Source organism: Triturus cristatus, chromosome 10 (genome assembly GCF_964204655.1).
Source record: "Triturus cristatus chromosome 10, aTriCri1.1, whole genome shotgun sequence".
In the NCBI taxonomy this organism is placed as follows: Eukaryota; Metazoa; Chordata; class Amphibia; order Caudata; family Salamandridae; genus Triturus; species Triturus cristatus.
This window is the reverse complement of record NC_140593.1, coordinates 181,181,108-181,197,716: the sequence shown is the minus strand read 5'-3', so window position 1 is coordinate 181,197,716 and position 16,609 is coordinate 181,181,108. Positions and strand designations below refer to the sequence as shown.

The 16,609-nt window shown below is 42.2% G+C and overlaps 1 protein-coding gene across 15 annotated transcripts in view; it reads right to left on the bottom strand.

The window, feature by feature from the left end:
* Positions 1 to 16,609, bottom strand: part of PHF14 (PHD finger protein 14) — a 1,035,579-nt gene that overhangs the window by 753,354 nt on the left and 265,616 nt on the right. For all 15 annotated transcript variants that reach the window (XM_085630765.1, XM_085630766.1, XM_085630773.1 and 12 more), the window contains one exon: positions 9,049 to 9,155. In XM_085630765.1, the coding sequence (XP_085486891.1) occupies positions 9,049 to 9,155 (107 nt within the window). The remainder of the gene's footprint in view (positions 1 to 9,048; positions 9,156 to 16,609) is intronic.

Sequence of the window (16,609 nt, the reverse complement as noted above, 5' to 3'; positions counted from 1 at the left end):
CATATGTAGAACATAGATAAATTCTAACATGATTTAGAGTTATTCTTTGCCTACATTTTTATTTAAAATGTTCATTTTGCATAAAGGTTTATGTTGTAAATGTGGGGAAGCGTACACAGTGGCTTTCTTAAAATGCATTTCTAATATCTGAAAAACACCAATTCAAAGATGGCCACAGAGGGATGCTCCAGTAATACAAAGACATTTCTTGGTGCCTGCTGCGCACACTTATACGTGTGAACTTATGGGTTGCCATCAACACTCGAAGACCAAAATACTCCTTGTAAAGACATACAGAGGAATAGGTAGGAAAGACATCGAATCAAGAGGAGACAACTGAGATAGACAATAAAGCCATCCAAACAGGAGCAAGGGTCAGACCCACCCTATGTGTACTGACCTATAGAAGCTAAAGATGTTTATACCAGAGCCTTGAAAGTATCCACTTTCTTCTTCATTTCAATAATGTTACAAATATCATCAGAACAAGTTGTTTTAAATAATTTGACACAATAAGTGGCAAACTCTTAGATTTAAAGGCCTTATTTAGAAAAGAAAAGAAAAATCAAAAAATAATTTTATTGTATCAGGTTGCAGGCCAACAGTTTAAGTAGGTGTAAATTAGCAAGCAAATATGTCAAAAAGAGACTTATTGTTGTGGGTTGGTTTACACGTAGGTTCCAATTGAAACCTGCAACTTGTTGTAGAATGTCACCACAAGCATTCTAGGAGAGCGTTCTAGGAAGGCAGATTTTAATGGATGAGCTCCTGTTACGGATGTGTGCTGTCCAGTGTAATAAACTGCACCTTCAAGAAACACATCCAGTGTTGTTACTTAGAACACGTTTTGATGACTAGCAGCTCCAACTCTGTACAGGGGCACCATCGGGAGGAGGACAGGGATACAGAGAGGGAGTACCTTGATGAAGGTGTAACTACAGGACTCCCTAACCCGCCCCTCCATGAGGCACATGATCTAAGTATACAGGAGAAGCTTCCACCTGACACTGAAAGACCCAGATTGTACCAGGTGTCAATCGGGTATTTTATGCATTTAATCATTACAAGTTATAGGGAAGCACTGTAGGGGCATATTGGGTTCAATTTGGTTCTAAAGAAAGCCCGGGACCCCTATAGGGAGTATGTGACATCGTAGCACCATAACAGGGCTATCATTGCCCTATGTTTCTTGTTTTTAATCATCCCTCCTGCACCAATGAATGAAGTTTAGAATAGCGAACTGGCGGGCGGTAGGGTTTTTTATTGGACCCCCTTTTTCCCTTTTTTCACTTTAGTTTCATACTAATGCTGGAGCTACAGGCTTAATATGGGCTTGTTTGCCATTAGAGGATTCATGGCGAACGTGTGATGGCCGATGATGAAGCCGGACAGCTGGACGGTGTGTGAGGCCATCCTGTCAAATTGTTTCTCACAATTGTGCTGGTCCACAGTATTGGAATCTTAGAGTAGCTAGAGTCACTCCTCGGTGAAGGCACACCTACGTTGTAAAGTGTAAAAAGCCCCCAAAGTTTAGGCTTATAACATAGGGGCCCGTTAGTTTCTTTGGTGGAACCTGTACAGGACAGCACCAGTATGACAGTATGCATTCCTATTGTATTGCCGTCAAACAGGCAAGCTACGGCATGCTGCTTATTGAAAATTAGTTTGTGCTATGAAGCGTTGCAAGTGGCATAGTGTACGGTCTGTGCACTCAGAGCATTGTTTTGGGAAGCAGACAGATTCACAATAATTGATTGGGAGCAAGTTAGGAGTTAGCCTTTGGGTCTGCCATGCCTTGAGCCTGCAAACTCTTACACTAGTCTTCAACCTGCACACTCACCGTTATCCTCTGGCTAACGCGAGTGGGGCAATGCGCCTATCTCAGGCTCAGTCACAAAGTATCCTTCCCAGGCGCACTCTCTTTAGCTTGTGCATGACAACATCCTTTGTAAGCACGTTAGTTATGCTGTCAGCCATATTCTGGGCTAATTTTTCGTTCAAGTTTACAAGTTGCAGCAAAAGGCACACTGCACTGTTTCATTGGGCTGTTTTCAATGCTAGGCTTGTTTCTGTTGCAGCAACAAGCCCGCCATGCTGTTTCATTATATTCCTGTCTACAGCGATAGGCACACCTTCCTGTCATACATATTTTCTAGTGCCATTCTATTGGTTGCGGCGACAGGCACGCCTTGCTGCTTTATTATTGGCCCGTCTTCGGCGATAGGCATGCCTTCGTTCATACTTTATTAAAATTGTACCACGGTTAATGGTTCAGCATTTGCAAGTCGTCCTGAGGCATAACTGAACGAACACCAACTTCCCACTTTCATTTTAGATGCTCCTCTTTTCAGGTATTCTGAATTGAGGATTCAATCAATGTCTGGCACGTTCTGGACATTCGTTGTGTTATGTCCTGGTGAAAATAAACGGATTGAATGCTTGCAGTCATGTGCCTCTCTCCTTCTCTGTGGGTATTGGAGAACTAAACTATATTAGACGGCGTAGCCCGACGCTGGTACGGGACGGAACCACCTCACTAATGTCAGCACTGTGTCACCTGGAGGATTAGCAGTGACTTGTGCTGCTGCAGATTCTATTGCGTAGAGGGCCCGTGTTTGCCTTTGGAATAGGGCTATACATGAGACAGCAAGCAAAGTGATTGTTTTTTGGGCATGCCCAAAGGGAATTGACTGAAATTAATTACAAGAACTGTGATATTTATACCAAAATATATATTCCAGTCAGATTGCTAAAACATGCATCATTGCAAGTCAGATTGGCTGGCGTATCAGAAGTGCCATTGGTATAAAGGACAACAGTCACATGACAAGTTGATGTGCTGGTTACACCCATGAATAAGGTCAGGTGACCGAAACGTAAAAGGAAGGCACTCTTTGTGTTATGTCCTGGTGAAAATAAACGGATTGGATGCTTGCAGTCGTGTGCCTCTCTCCTTCTCTGTGGGTATTGGAGAACTAAACTATATTAGATGGCGTAGCTCAGTTTCTACTGAATGTCGACCCCAAGCTAGGAGACTTGGTCCCTCCGAAGGGGGTATGGTGGCACAGGTCTTTGGAGATCCTTTCATTAAAGAGCTAACCAACTTTGCAGCAACTTTTACATCCTTGGACAAGGCGCAAGCTTCTATTAAAAACGGCTTTCATCCTAGAATTTTTGTTAGGCCGGCTTTGGTAGAGGGCTTTCGGTCGCCGCTTCTATCCTAGAGGCTCTCAACAAGGCAGCAAAACAAAAAGCAAGATCCAGGCAGACAAGAGTTCTTCCAATCGAGAAGAAGTTACAGAGGTCGAAGTGCCAGAGGACCAGCCAGGGGCCAATACCCGGTCACACCAGGTGAGTCTTTCCTCATTTCCCCATTTAAAGGTGGGCGGCAGGTTGGCGGTTTTCGAAGGCAACTGGAAATCTATTACCTAGAATTCTATGGCTCTCCCTTATAAGTTTCACGCCCCAAACCGCTGTTTTTTTAAACAAGATCAGTTCACCCTTATAGACCGGTAAGTGGCAGATCTGCTGCAAAAAGGAGCGATTGTACCAGCATGTCTCCATCCAAGAGGGTTCCTCAGCAATATGTCTGGTGGACAAAACGTACGGCGGTCAAAGACCGGTGATAAACCTAAGAGTTCAATCAATGGTTGATCTACTGCCACTTCAAAATGGAGGGCATTCATCTTCTAAGGGATCTCCTCCAAACTGGCGATTTGATGGCACGCTTGGACTTGAAAGACGCCTGCTTGGCGGTCCCTATATTTCCCCCGCACCATCGGTTTTTGCAGTTCAGGTGGTGGATCAGGTGTACGAGTTTGCGTCCCTCCCTTCCAGGATTTCTTCAGCCCCATGATGCTTCACCAAAGTTTTCAAACCAGTGATGGAAACACTCAGGGCGAAAGGCTTCCTCCTCATCATTTACCTGAACAACCTGAACGACGGAGCAATGTCCACACCACCTCTTGCAACTCTTGCAGGAGACGGTAGATCTTCTTCAGAACCTAGGGTTCACGATCAACGTCAAGAAGTCGCTTCTCATACCCTCCAGGCAGGTGACCTTCCTAGGTTTTGTCAGACTCGGTGACCCGCACCTTAAGCCTCCTGTTGAGAAAAAGGACCAAGATTTGCAGGGAACTCAGGAGAATGCTAGCGCGTTCATCCACCTCCTTGAGGCAAATAGCTTGGTTGGTAAGCCTGCTAGCCTCATCGATTCAGGCGATCTTCCCTGGAACGCTCCATTACAGAGTCTTGCAGCGCCTGAATGTCTCACATCTTCGCAGAGGGCTTCAGCATTCCGACCAGGTGCCCATTTCGGAAGAAGTACGCATGGAGATGAGGTGGTGGCTGGATCATATGGAGGCCTGTAATGGCAGAGCCATCTTTGGATGCGCTCCAGATTTAGTGATAGAGTCCGACGCCAGCAAATCAGGTTGGGGTGCTCGATGCGGCGACTCCTTTACAGTAGGAAAGTGGTCCACCGAGGAAAGTCAGCTCCACATCAATTGCCTAGAGCTGATGGCAGGTTCCTTCGCCATACAGAGTTGGACGAAAGACAAGGTCTCTTGCAACGTCCTCCTGAAGATGGACAATGTCTCGGAGGTCCGTTACAGCAATCATCTAGGGGTAACGAGGTCCAAGGCCCTGGCGGACCTGGCCAAGGATCTCTGGAGGATCTGTGTCTCCCACAACATTTCGGTGATGGCAGAGTATCTCCCAGGCACGTCCAACGTGATAGCGGAGCTGGTCGACCATGAGCCTGTGTTAACTTCACCCAACATTCTTTCAGAGACTCCACAATATGAGGGGCCCGTTTTCCATAGACCTCTTTGCGTCCCGCCTGGACCACCAACTACCACGATTCTTCAGTTGGAAACTAGACCCTCCGGCAGTGGCAACTGACATTTTTTGCCAGGTTTGGTCCAGGGGGACGGGGTACGCTGTTCCCCCTTTTGCGATGATAATGAGAGTCACAGCACAAGTTCGCAGACAGCAGGAAAAAGTGGTGCTGATCACGCCTTATTGGAGGTATCAAGTGTGGTTTCCAGTTCTTCTGGAACTTTCCTGAGATTCTCCAACCCTACTACCCCGGGATCCATTTATTCTGAGGGATCCCCAAGGCAATCCCCACCCGGTAGTCCAGCAATGGAGTAAGCCCTTGGTGGCTTGGCTGATTTAAGGCATTGATGGACAATCTCAGGCCTATCGAACAATGCTCAAAGGTTACTGGGAGCAGCTTGGGCAGAGGGCACAAGCAAGCTCTACAGATCGGCATGGACCAGATGGGTCAGTTAGTGTGTTCACAATGACCAAGATCCCATGGGGTGCGAAGTGATAGCTGTTATGAATGTCTTGGGTCTCTAGCGGCTCAGGATCTAGCGGACCGCACTATCAATTCTTATAGGTGGCATATCAGCGGGCCATGTGCCGGTTCAAGGAGTCCAGGTCGGGGAGCATCAGCTCATTTGTAAGTTGATGCGAGGAATCCGCCTCACCCTTCCTTCGGAGCCCAGGTACTCGTCATTATGGGACGTCAATAAGGTTCTACACCTTTTCCAATCTTGGCAACCCAACAAATATCTGTCTCATAAAGAGCTATCAGCTAAACTGGCAATGCTTTTGTGCCTGGTGTCATGTCAAAGAGTATCCGATGTTAGAGCCCTGGACATTTCAGGAAGGGTTTTCACTCCTCAGGGGGTTACCTTCCATATTGTTCGTAGAAGCAAGACGGATTCCAGGATAGGGTCTTATCCAGTCTTTGACAATTCACCTAAGCTGTGTGTGGTTCGTTGTCTCAAAGAATATGAGAGTATGATGGAGGAGGCCCGTCCACCAGGGAACCACAGTTGTTGATCTCTCTTAGAAAGTGTTTCAAGGTGGTCTCACCTCCAACCATAGCCCGTTGTATCAGATGGGTGATGCAAGAAGCAGGTACAAATGTCTCGCAATTTGGTGCACATTCAGTGAGCGGAGCTATGGCTTCAAAAGCTTTCTCTCTGGGGAGCAGGTTAGAAGATATCATAAACGCTGCAGACTGGTCATCAGACTATGTTCAAGAGATTTTACTTTAAGCCAGTCGCGGACATGGCTTTGTTAGTGGTGGATGAGCTTTGAACAGGCATAATCCTCGCCTAAGTCCTGGCATAGAATGGAAATTTTCCTAGTAATCATGACAGAAAGTTTAAATTCTATTAAGGACGAGGAAACGAGGATTAATCCCACCCGAGGCTACTAGAGACCTGATCCCAACCTGGAACAGAGGAATTATGAACCCAAAAGTGGTACTTGGTTGTATGGTATAAGTATGTGATTTTGACTATTACCTAGTTCTAGTTTAGGTTCCATAAAAGGGGACGTATAATGTATGTCGCTATTAATGTTCATACTCTGATATGATTGCATCATGTCTGCTGTGATTGCCTGGGGTTTTCCCTGAAGTACGAGTCATTGGTTGTTTCTCCACTTCTTCCAGGTTCAGAGGGTAACAAGACGCACGAACAGGGCTCGAGGATAAAATAGTCGCAGTCGAGAAAGATGAGGTCACGCAGGAAGCACACGCCCTTGAGGTCTACGAAGACTGCCTATTGGCGGATTGTGATGACCTGTGCTATATGATTTATGGGAATGTTAGTTTTTTATTAAAGTTGAAATCTGCAGGAGAAAGGAATAAATAAAGTAAAGCATAATCCTTGCCTCCGAGTCCTTAATAGAATTGAAACTTTCTGTCATGGTTACTAGGAAATGTTTCATTCTCCATCACAGCTACTCTTTCTGAATTCATAAGGAGATCCCGTAAACGGCATTCTTAAAATATATGCATTTCCAATTTCAAAATAATTCAGTCAATGCCTATACAAAGCAAAGTTTCAGTATTAAAATGCAGCCTTTTGCTGAAAGTACAATTTTGTAAATAAAAAAACACCAAATTGTAAACACATTTTAAATCTAAAAATTAAAACAATTAATGTGTCTCTCTGCATAGGCTGGAATGCAAATGAAACACAGACAATGCATATTTAAGAATCCCAGAAGCTTCAATGCCCATCGCGCACAGCTGTGTCAATCAAGCAGGACACGTGATTTAATCTGTCATGGCTGCCAAAATGTACCACAAAAGAAGAAAACTGTAAACCAGACTAAGGAATGGAAAGTAAGATGTCAAAATGTTTCCTTCACAAGTTTTACCACTTCTGGCGGAATGATGCTTTCTGTATGGCTATGCATTTCTCAGAAGTTCTAATGGCCATATTCTAGCTACTCTGGAACCAAGCAGTCATAGTCAGTGATGCAAGGCTGATGGGGAGGTTCTTACTTCACACTGTGGTGAATATTGTTGATCAGAATGGAAGCCCGTTTGTCTGCTGGATGGATCGTTTGAGGAAATCTGGATACAACCCCTGATAAAACTTATGTGGAGCTTTGAAGATTATCCTTACATTGCACTGCCTCAACCTCATGATCATCTTCGAGAGAAGAAGTAGTAGGAAGGAACACAAATAGAAATGTCAAATTGAAAATCCCTCAGATAGAGGCAATGGGAAACTGGAGGTGTAGTCTGTGGTATTTTGAATTTACTTCTGAGGCAAAAGGATTTCAAAGCACCTAATTCTTTAGCGCAGACACACGTACTGCTGTAATAGGTATCTGCTGGTCTAGTCCATTTTTAAATTTGGGAATCCTGGCAAAAGAACTGTTGCAATGAAGATTTTCCTCACTGCAACATGGTTGAGAGAGGACTCTGGAAACCATAGCTCCTTGTTTGTTTATATGATGCTGCTGATTAAATGGAGTATTTAGGCAAGTTCCAGTGACAGTTGAAAAGATTGCTCTTTGTTCTAAGTATGTTGAAATAGTATTTTGCTTCTTTCCTAAGTTATGGCATCTTATTAATATGTGTACCACAACTCTACAATGATGTGCCTGACATAATGGTGTGGTCTGACAGCGGTTGCTGAAAGTAACATGTAACAAATCTTGCTTTTCACACCACCAAGAGACGGTGTAGGTAGCGATGTGGTTCAGAGATATCATGCAGTTCCAATTCCTTTTCCTCTGGCATCATTAGTTTTCCATCCACTTCTAAAGAGGTGTACCATTAAATCTCACATGTGGTACCAGGAGGGTGTGCTAAATCATAAAGCCTAGAATAGTGGAGAATTTCTGACTGTTTACAATGTCATCTGAAGATGGTGACAATTGTTCAGTATAGACAAAAGGTTCTCTCCTAAGGAAAAGCCTTTGCATTATATCATTCTTTTCCCACTACAAAGAAACAAACGACCGGGACTATAAATTCAGAAGTTATAGTTACCTGGGCTAACTATAACTTACGCCCCCGCAATTCATTGGGGGGTGTCCATGGACCCACTCCATTTTTTATTATATTGCAGAATGCACCCGGGACCTGGCCCACCTGGTGGTCCTTTTCCAAACAAGCACAGGAGAGAGAGCTTTTTTTTTTTTTTAATTAATATTCTTGTCACACATTTCATGAAATCGGGGCAAAATATTTTTTGAAAAAATGCATTTTTGCCCTGCTGGGGTCTCTCTGGGACCTCAAGGCCTGGGGGTCAGGGTATTCCTACCTTGCCCCCTTTTCTTTATTTTCACTTTTTGGGGAGAGACTCACCTGAAGCATAGTCCCAAGATGGCTGCCAAAGCTTCCTGGTTGAAGTGTTGGCAGCCAATCAGAGCTCTGCAGATCTCTGCATGAGCTTGTAATTAATTGTGAAGGCTTTGCGATCATATATATACAAATTTGGGTTTCCTTTAATATCTATAATACTACTTAACTGATGTACACCAAATACCAAAAGGCACAATCTGCAGATCAAAGATTAGATTTCTGCCAAATCAGGTGTAAATTCTTGAAGTTAGGCTAATGTAACGTATACACTTTCACATATTAGATAATCCTTTTCGGTACCAGAGAGAGAAAGAAATACAGCAACATGTAGGAGTTTGTGTTTCGCATAAAAATTAACACAAAAAAAAAAATCACGATTTTAGCAGAAGACCGTGTTAATGTTAAACAAGTTACTACCTCACCTTGTTATATTCTACATGCAGTTTTTCCTGCTCATTTTCTAGTTTGTCTTTAACATTCCTCTGCTCCGTCAGAGTTTCCTGTATCTGAATCATGCGCATGTTTCTTTCTAATGAAAAATAAAAGTTGCTCATTTTAACTTTCAACAGTTCATCAATTTAATTTGAGCAGAATGTTGCTCCTAAAATTTATATCAAAATAATTACACAATCCATTTACAAACTAATAATAGCATGCATTACAACACCAATCAAAAGAAGAAAGATGCTATAAAAAAAGATACCAATTACAAAGATTTTAAGAAAGTTTGCATCAAAAAAGTTTCATCAAATAATTATCTCATTATTAAGAGCAATCATCAACCAGAACATGTAAGCCAGCAGGTAGTTAATTTCATAAACTGTTCACACCTCTTATTAGATTACAACAGCTATTTGGTTACTGCAAAGCCTGGGTGGACCTCTGGTACTCCCTAGTATCCCTAAATAACTGGCCATCTGTAGTAGTGGTGCAAGAAGTCAAAACCACCTTATTTAAACAAGCATTGCCAAAGGCAATAGGTCTGGAGTTGACCACATGCCTTCTGGCTTTGTCAATGTTTGTGTTGTTTTCTGAAACTCTATTGTTAGGGAAGCTGCCAGGCCCTCATCAATCTTAAAACAAAAATGGAATTACTGGTTAAAAGCAATATATATTTGTTTGGTCGCACAAAGCACCCATCGCCTTAGAAGTCCTTCTAAGGGAACTACTTTGTGCAGATCTCTTCCTGGTGACTATCATTGCAGCTAAGTTAACCAAAGGCTAAAAAGGGTTGAGCCATTTCCCCATGCTGTACTGGGAGAAATGTAAATGTGAATAACACGCTAACAAACCAGTGGATAAACAGATCAGGCAGAGAGCCCCTATCGAACATATAATGTTAGTAAAGTCAAAAGCTTGTAGCTAAAACTAAACCTAAAAGATGTCAGTTTTAGGGGCATCACTTCAAAATGGACAGAATCAGGATTAAGACATTTAGTAAGATCCCTAGACAAAACTTAGTAAATAGAGCATTACCAACTGTAGGTCAGAACTGATACAAACACTTCTCAGAGCTCTAGTTGAAGTTAATATGTGCAGCGGTGTTAGACAATGGACCAGCTTTTCTTCAAGCAATTTTTGTGTCCCCGGACTAGGCACAACACCAACGTATAACCGGTGTATTTTTTACCTGGTCTGGCCAATCCTGAAAAATTTGTACCAATTAAGATGGTTCACTTTAGATTCTTCCAAAGGATTGACTAATCCTTGCTGATATATTTCTAGTGTCAAGTATGCACAAGTTCTATTGGGATGGAGCATTACTAAAAATGAATAAAATTCACGTGAAAAGCATATGAAGAGCTGACCTACGGCTACGTTTATACAAATGGTATGTGCTGTAGCAGGATCTCTGTTTTCTAGGATTAGGACAAGCTAGCGACAAACACAGACATTACAGTCCCCAGAACAGTTGTGGCATGTCTGTTGATTGCCATCTTATTCCCACAGACAGAAAAGGAAATCGACAATACAAAAGTGTGTAATGCCAAAACAATGGATGAGCCCAAATTGGCCAGAGAAGGTTGAATCTCCGAGGGACACAGATGAATTGGTCAAATCTGAAAAATTATATATGCTCAAATTAGTGAGGAAAACTGGAAAATGGAGGAAGACCTCATACATTGTAAACTATGCAAGCACTAATGCATCCAAGACAAATACCCAAACTACAAGGGAAAAAGGAACATACTGATAGGATAGATTTAGGAGAAGGAAAACATGCACAGGCGATTGTCACAGAGTTTGTTTTAAGGATTAGGGAAATATGATCTTCATTGGAAAGGAGGTTCACACTGGGGAAGAATGTTACACCCATACCCACTGCACCAAATCAAATGTTGAAAGGAGCTCTTCAATACAATCACCCATGGCAAGACTGACTTACATTGCTGGGCCAAAACAGGCCAGAATGACAACATCATCATGAATATGTTGAGCTTAACAATGGGACTTGGTGAGTACTCCACTGAATTTGAAAGAGATACTGTAAGACTACGTTCCAATTTCTCCTAAAAATCACAAATTACATCTTCCAATAAATAATCCAGTCATTGTTTCCCGAGTACACTAGACCTTTATTAGGGATGAGATAGTTCTGCCGCCATATTTCGAGAATAATCTTTTCATCACACCAGTATGGTGTGTACAAGTTAAAGTGCTTTTCTGAACCTGGTGTTCCCATTCACTAAAACAAAACCTTCACTACTCCAGCTGCTCTACCATCAATTAAGGAAATGTGAATTAAAATATACATGTAGACAATCCATCATATCTTTAGTCCTAATCTTATATTGTTTATTAACTATGTTCACTACAAAAACTTGATAGACTGTTAACATATTTTTCAAATCTATAGAAGATTTAGTTACAAGGGTGGAATCCTCTGAAAAAAGATGGTTATATTGGGTATACCACCCATACAGGGAGAGTCACTGACAATGTTAGAGCCAGATGATCAGTTCATTATTTTCAAGGAAAAGAGGATGGGACCAGAACATACACCTGACGGTCTCTGATGCAGATCAGAAAGTGATCAGTGGTTTTAACACTTGGGGTCCCATTGAAATGGAGGGTTAATACCGTCAGAATGGTAAGTTTTTTTAAAAGCTGAGAACTATTATATTGGAATCAATTGGTTCTCCAAAAACCTTCCACAGATTTCTGCTTGGATCACTATCAAACACTGGTTTTAGGTTGATGTATGGTATGCACAGTAAAACTTTTCTCAAGTTAACATGTCAGCATGCTCCATCTAAATGTCTGGTCTATTGTTATTACCCCTTTTGGAAATCGGCATGGAAAGGAGAAAGAATTGTATTATCAATAATACAGTGTTTTGAGCAATTACATAGCATATTGGCATACAATTTCAAGGAGAAATTGATCAAAAAGTGAAAACATTGCTAACTTTCAAGCACATAGGAGCATCATTAATTGTGTAGCAAGTAGGAAGACCAGCTACGGGCTCAACTTGCAACACTAGTGGCTTTTGTCCTCATGTTACCCAATGCCTCAGCTATGTAACTTCTACTTTCTGTGGTATATATAGGGAAGCTACACACTTCAGCTTAGTTCAAGTTAATTTTGACAGGATACTCTGATTTTTATAAATCAGTATCTCTGATTCCATGTTTTAGTCCAGGCCTATATCTAATGGCACAGAATCTGGGAGCCATATGCACCTACTATGCCTTGTCATATTCACCTACTATGCCTCATATTGTCTCCACTGTGGGCAGGGCTGTTAGTTATTTCGTATTGGTTCCTGCTGTGCCCAGAATTTCAAAAGTAACATTTCAAGGTGTGCTTTCACTTCTACGCCCAGGACCAATACTACAACAACTAGACATTCAATTGAGCTCTCTTGTTGCATGAGACTAAGGTAGATGGTGCTATAGGTATCCATCTACAAGATTCATTTGGTATTTGGTTCTTCGTCTGAAGTGCGACTATACATTTAGAATTGCGGCAGCAGAGTCCCAAGTACTCTGTACAAAGATGGGCAACAAATGTCAAATGGTTTGCAACTAGAGAGAGAAATTTCATGAAAATAGAACACTATTCAAAGTCAGACACTTGCATAAGTACAAACTAGGCAATCTGGCAAAGCTGGAGATATTCAAAATGCAGAAACATGACCTATCATCTTGAATTTTATGAGAGAAGCTGCATATATGAGCCAACCTTGCAGGACAACATCAGTTTAAGCCCATAGACACGGATCATTGCAAATAAATTGCAGGTGATAGTGTGCCGAAATCCAACTGGGACCTTTTTAACAGATACAGGAGTCCACTTCAAAGAACTGGATCTTTCATAGTTTCGCTTCTTTGAATTAAAAAAGCAAACAGTATTCAATATACAATATGGATATTAGAAAAGCCTATACCACAATGTCAAACAGAACATTGATTTAACATAATAACAGAAGAAAGCAGGGAGAGGCATAGTGTTAAAATGAAGGAAAGCGCGCAGGCATGGTCTTGTATATAACGATGGATGATTTATTCTTCAAGTCAATTCACCAGTTACAGGTTATAGGAAGATGTTGTGTTCCTTATTAATGCCCCACCAGGAGCAGCGTCCTCCCTGCTCAGCCCCTTCTCACCAACTGATCCCACTAGAATCCAAACCACCCTCAACATTCTATCATACCTCATCAAAGGCTGAGCAGGCAGGCAGACAACCAGAGTAGGGAGAGTGCATTGAGAATAAACACATTACAACACATCTCCCCCCTTATAATAATTGATAACAATCAAAAATGTGTTATGGTGATACAACACACACTCAGCATAGGAGGATGCAGTAATAACAATTAATAAACATCACCCCCCCCAGCTATAATGATCATAAACAATAAAATGCATGAAGAAAATTTAACACACATTTGGTAGAAAAGGAAGATGAATAACCAAAACATTAAACACCATCCTTCCCCTGATAATGATCAAAAACAAATTGCAAAGCTAGCATGTAAACTCACAATACAACTATGGGGACAAAACACTACACCCCACAACGTACCCATTGTGCCTCATACAAAGGCACAAGACTGCGGCAGAACAGGGATCTACAACCCTAAACTGCACAACTAAGACAAAACAGATCTACCACTAAGACAGATCTAAGACTAAATCCCTTAACCCTAACCAAACATAGGGTACCTTTAAACCCAAAATACTTTATGGGTAACTATAACTGGCAAATCAGGGTATCCCTTAACCCTAAAACACTCTCACGATAACCATGAGTAACCATAACTCATGACAAATTTAGGGTATCCCTTAACCCTAAAACACACTCGCAATACACTATGGGTATTTATAACCCATGACCATTTAGGGTATCCTTTAACCCAAGACACACCCAAAAACACTCACGTGGGTGACTCTAGACCATTTAGGGTATCCTTTAACCCTATACAAACACAGGGTAACCTTGACCCCAAACAATTCAGGGCAACATAGAACCCAAAACACTCTCGCAATACACTTCGGTATGCTTAAACCCATAAAATACAAGGTAACCTTAACCCAAACCAACCCCCAGGTAACCTTGACTCTAGGCATACAAGACTAATCAAGAAATCTCACACATATGCTCAATGGACAATGTACTAATACAGAACAGGTTCACACAACAAAACACAGCTTCATAGGCATGGGAACCAAACACAGCAATGAACAAAAATAGCGGCGTGCAATAGTAAGATCTTAAAAGAGTGACCAGTGAGCAACTTCTCACCCGAGGGCCACCTCTGTCCCACAGTGCCTCAGAAAACAGATGCTTGCTACCGTTAAAAGTCCACTTCATGGCAAGCAAAGACGAAAAGAAAACTTCAAATGTGTCTCTGTTTGCTCGACCAAAGCCTTGAAGCCAGTTCCTCCAATGTCTTTTCCATATTGCGGCACAATTGCACAGCGTTGTCTCCCAACTGCATCTGGTTTTGTTCACACTTTATTCCGGAACCAAAACACAAAAAAAAACGTGGTTGGCAAAAAGTGAAAGACGTGGTTGGAAACGCGAGTGAAATACATGCTTGAACAGCAAGATCCTAAAATGGCGGCATGCTGTGACACGCCGTGCTGGGTGACTCACGGCTGCAGCGTGCTCCAAAGCGCCAGAAAGCATCACCGCGAATGAGAGGCAGTGCGTCACTCTGAAGATTCCGTGAGTGACGAGAAGGCTGCACGCGATAGACCTACTCACAGGTAAGCGTGCGCATTACTTGTAACGTAGCTTTCTTTGTTTTGTTTTGTTTTGAATTTGAAAATGACAGCGTCCAAAATGTAACGCATGCAGACACCAGGCTCCAACGTAGTTCCTCCATAAAAGGCTAAATAATGTCCCTCCTGACGTGAGCTTCAGTTTGCTTGCCAAATTAACGCCAATTAACCGTCTCCGTTTTCGTCAGAGACACTCCAACCGCCCGACAAAATCAAAAAGGACAGTGCTGACAATCCAAAGTCTGATGGCAGCAGTTTCCCACTCTCCACTGTACTGTAAAACATCCACTACCACAGTCACAGTTGCCAAATCCCCAGCAGACAAGTCAGTCATATTCAACACCAAATGAAACGTGCCACAGGCAGTATTAACAGGGCACTCAGACTGAAACGCGATGCTCCGTAGTGCGTGTGTGATGCTGATTCCCACCGGAACACCTCGCTCCCTATCCCTTGCGCCGAAATTCATATTGTCATCATTATCACCTCAGCAGCCTCTTTGAATAAATAGTAGACTACCAGCCTTTACTCCTCACAGGGATGTCAGTTTTCAACCAGAACCAAACAGCAACTAGTCCAATTAGTCCTTTGGGGAAACACTCACCCAAGTCCATGATCTAGCACATCCACGCCAGGGCTGACCGGTCTTTTGGTCACTGGTGGGGCTTGTGGAGTGCAAGGTTTACTTCTTTTTCTCTTTAATGCGCTTCTTAAGTTCCAAATTCATCCAAGGTAGGCTCTTAAGTTTCACAAGTCCACACTCCTTTGAAGGTACACGCAGGTTCTTTAACTCGTCGCCAGTGTTAAAATGAATGATGGTACGCAGACAGGTCTTGTATTAAGGATTGATGATTTATTCTTCAAGTCAATTCACCAGTTACAGGTTATAGGAAGATGTTGTGTTCCTTATTAATGCCCCACCAGGAGCAGCGTCCTCCCTGCTCAGCCCCTTCTCACCAACTGATCCCACTAGAATCCAAACCACCCTCAACATTCTATCATACCTCATCAAAGGCTGAGCAGGCAGGCAGACAACCAGAGTAGGGAGAGTGCATTGAGAATAAACACATTACAACACATACCTTTGCAAAATAGATTACGTAGCATGCCTATTCCTACAGCTAAGTCTCTGAAGCTCTCCACATCCAAGCAGAAATGCTTCGCAAACGTTTGGCAGCTCTTACATATTATCCTTCTGCAAATATCGGCTAGTAGTACGCCCGCATACAATGCTACAGGTTTCACTAGACTCCTTGTGGAATGAGCAGATACAGATGTTAGTGGATGACCAGATTTGAAATGACAGTAAGCAGTAGCCAAGGCTAACCAGCTTGTGGTTAATTGCTTAGAAACTGGTTGTCCTCTTAGAAAAAGGCAAATGGCTAAGAACTACTGGGGATTTTCTCAAAGTTTTAGTGTTGCCAAGCTAAAAGTTAAAATCCCTTTGAATATCGAGTGAAAGAAGATTTCTCTCCGCAATCATCAAAGGATTTTGCAAATAAGATTAAAGTAAAACAGGTTAATTTAAAAAAAAAAAAAAAAAACTATATGGTATCTTTGGCATTTGGATTTGTCCTTAAAATAACCTGGCCTTCTTGGAAACGTAAATATGGTTCTTTATAGTAAATGATTGTATCTTATATATTCTTCTGGTTGATGTTGGGGACAATAGAAATGCTATCTTCCAGGTAACATGCTTAATAACCTCTAAGTATGGGTCTGACAGGAAGTTATCCGGAGTTGCACAAAGCAC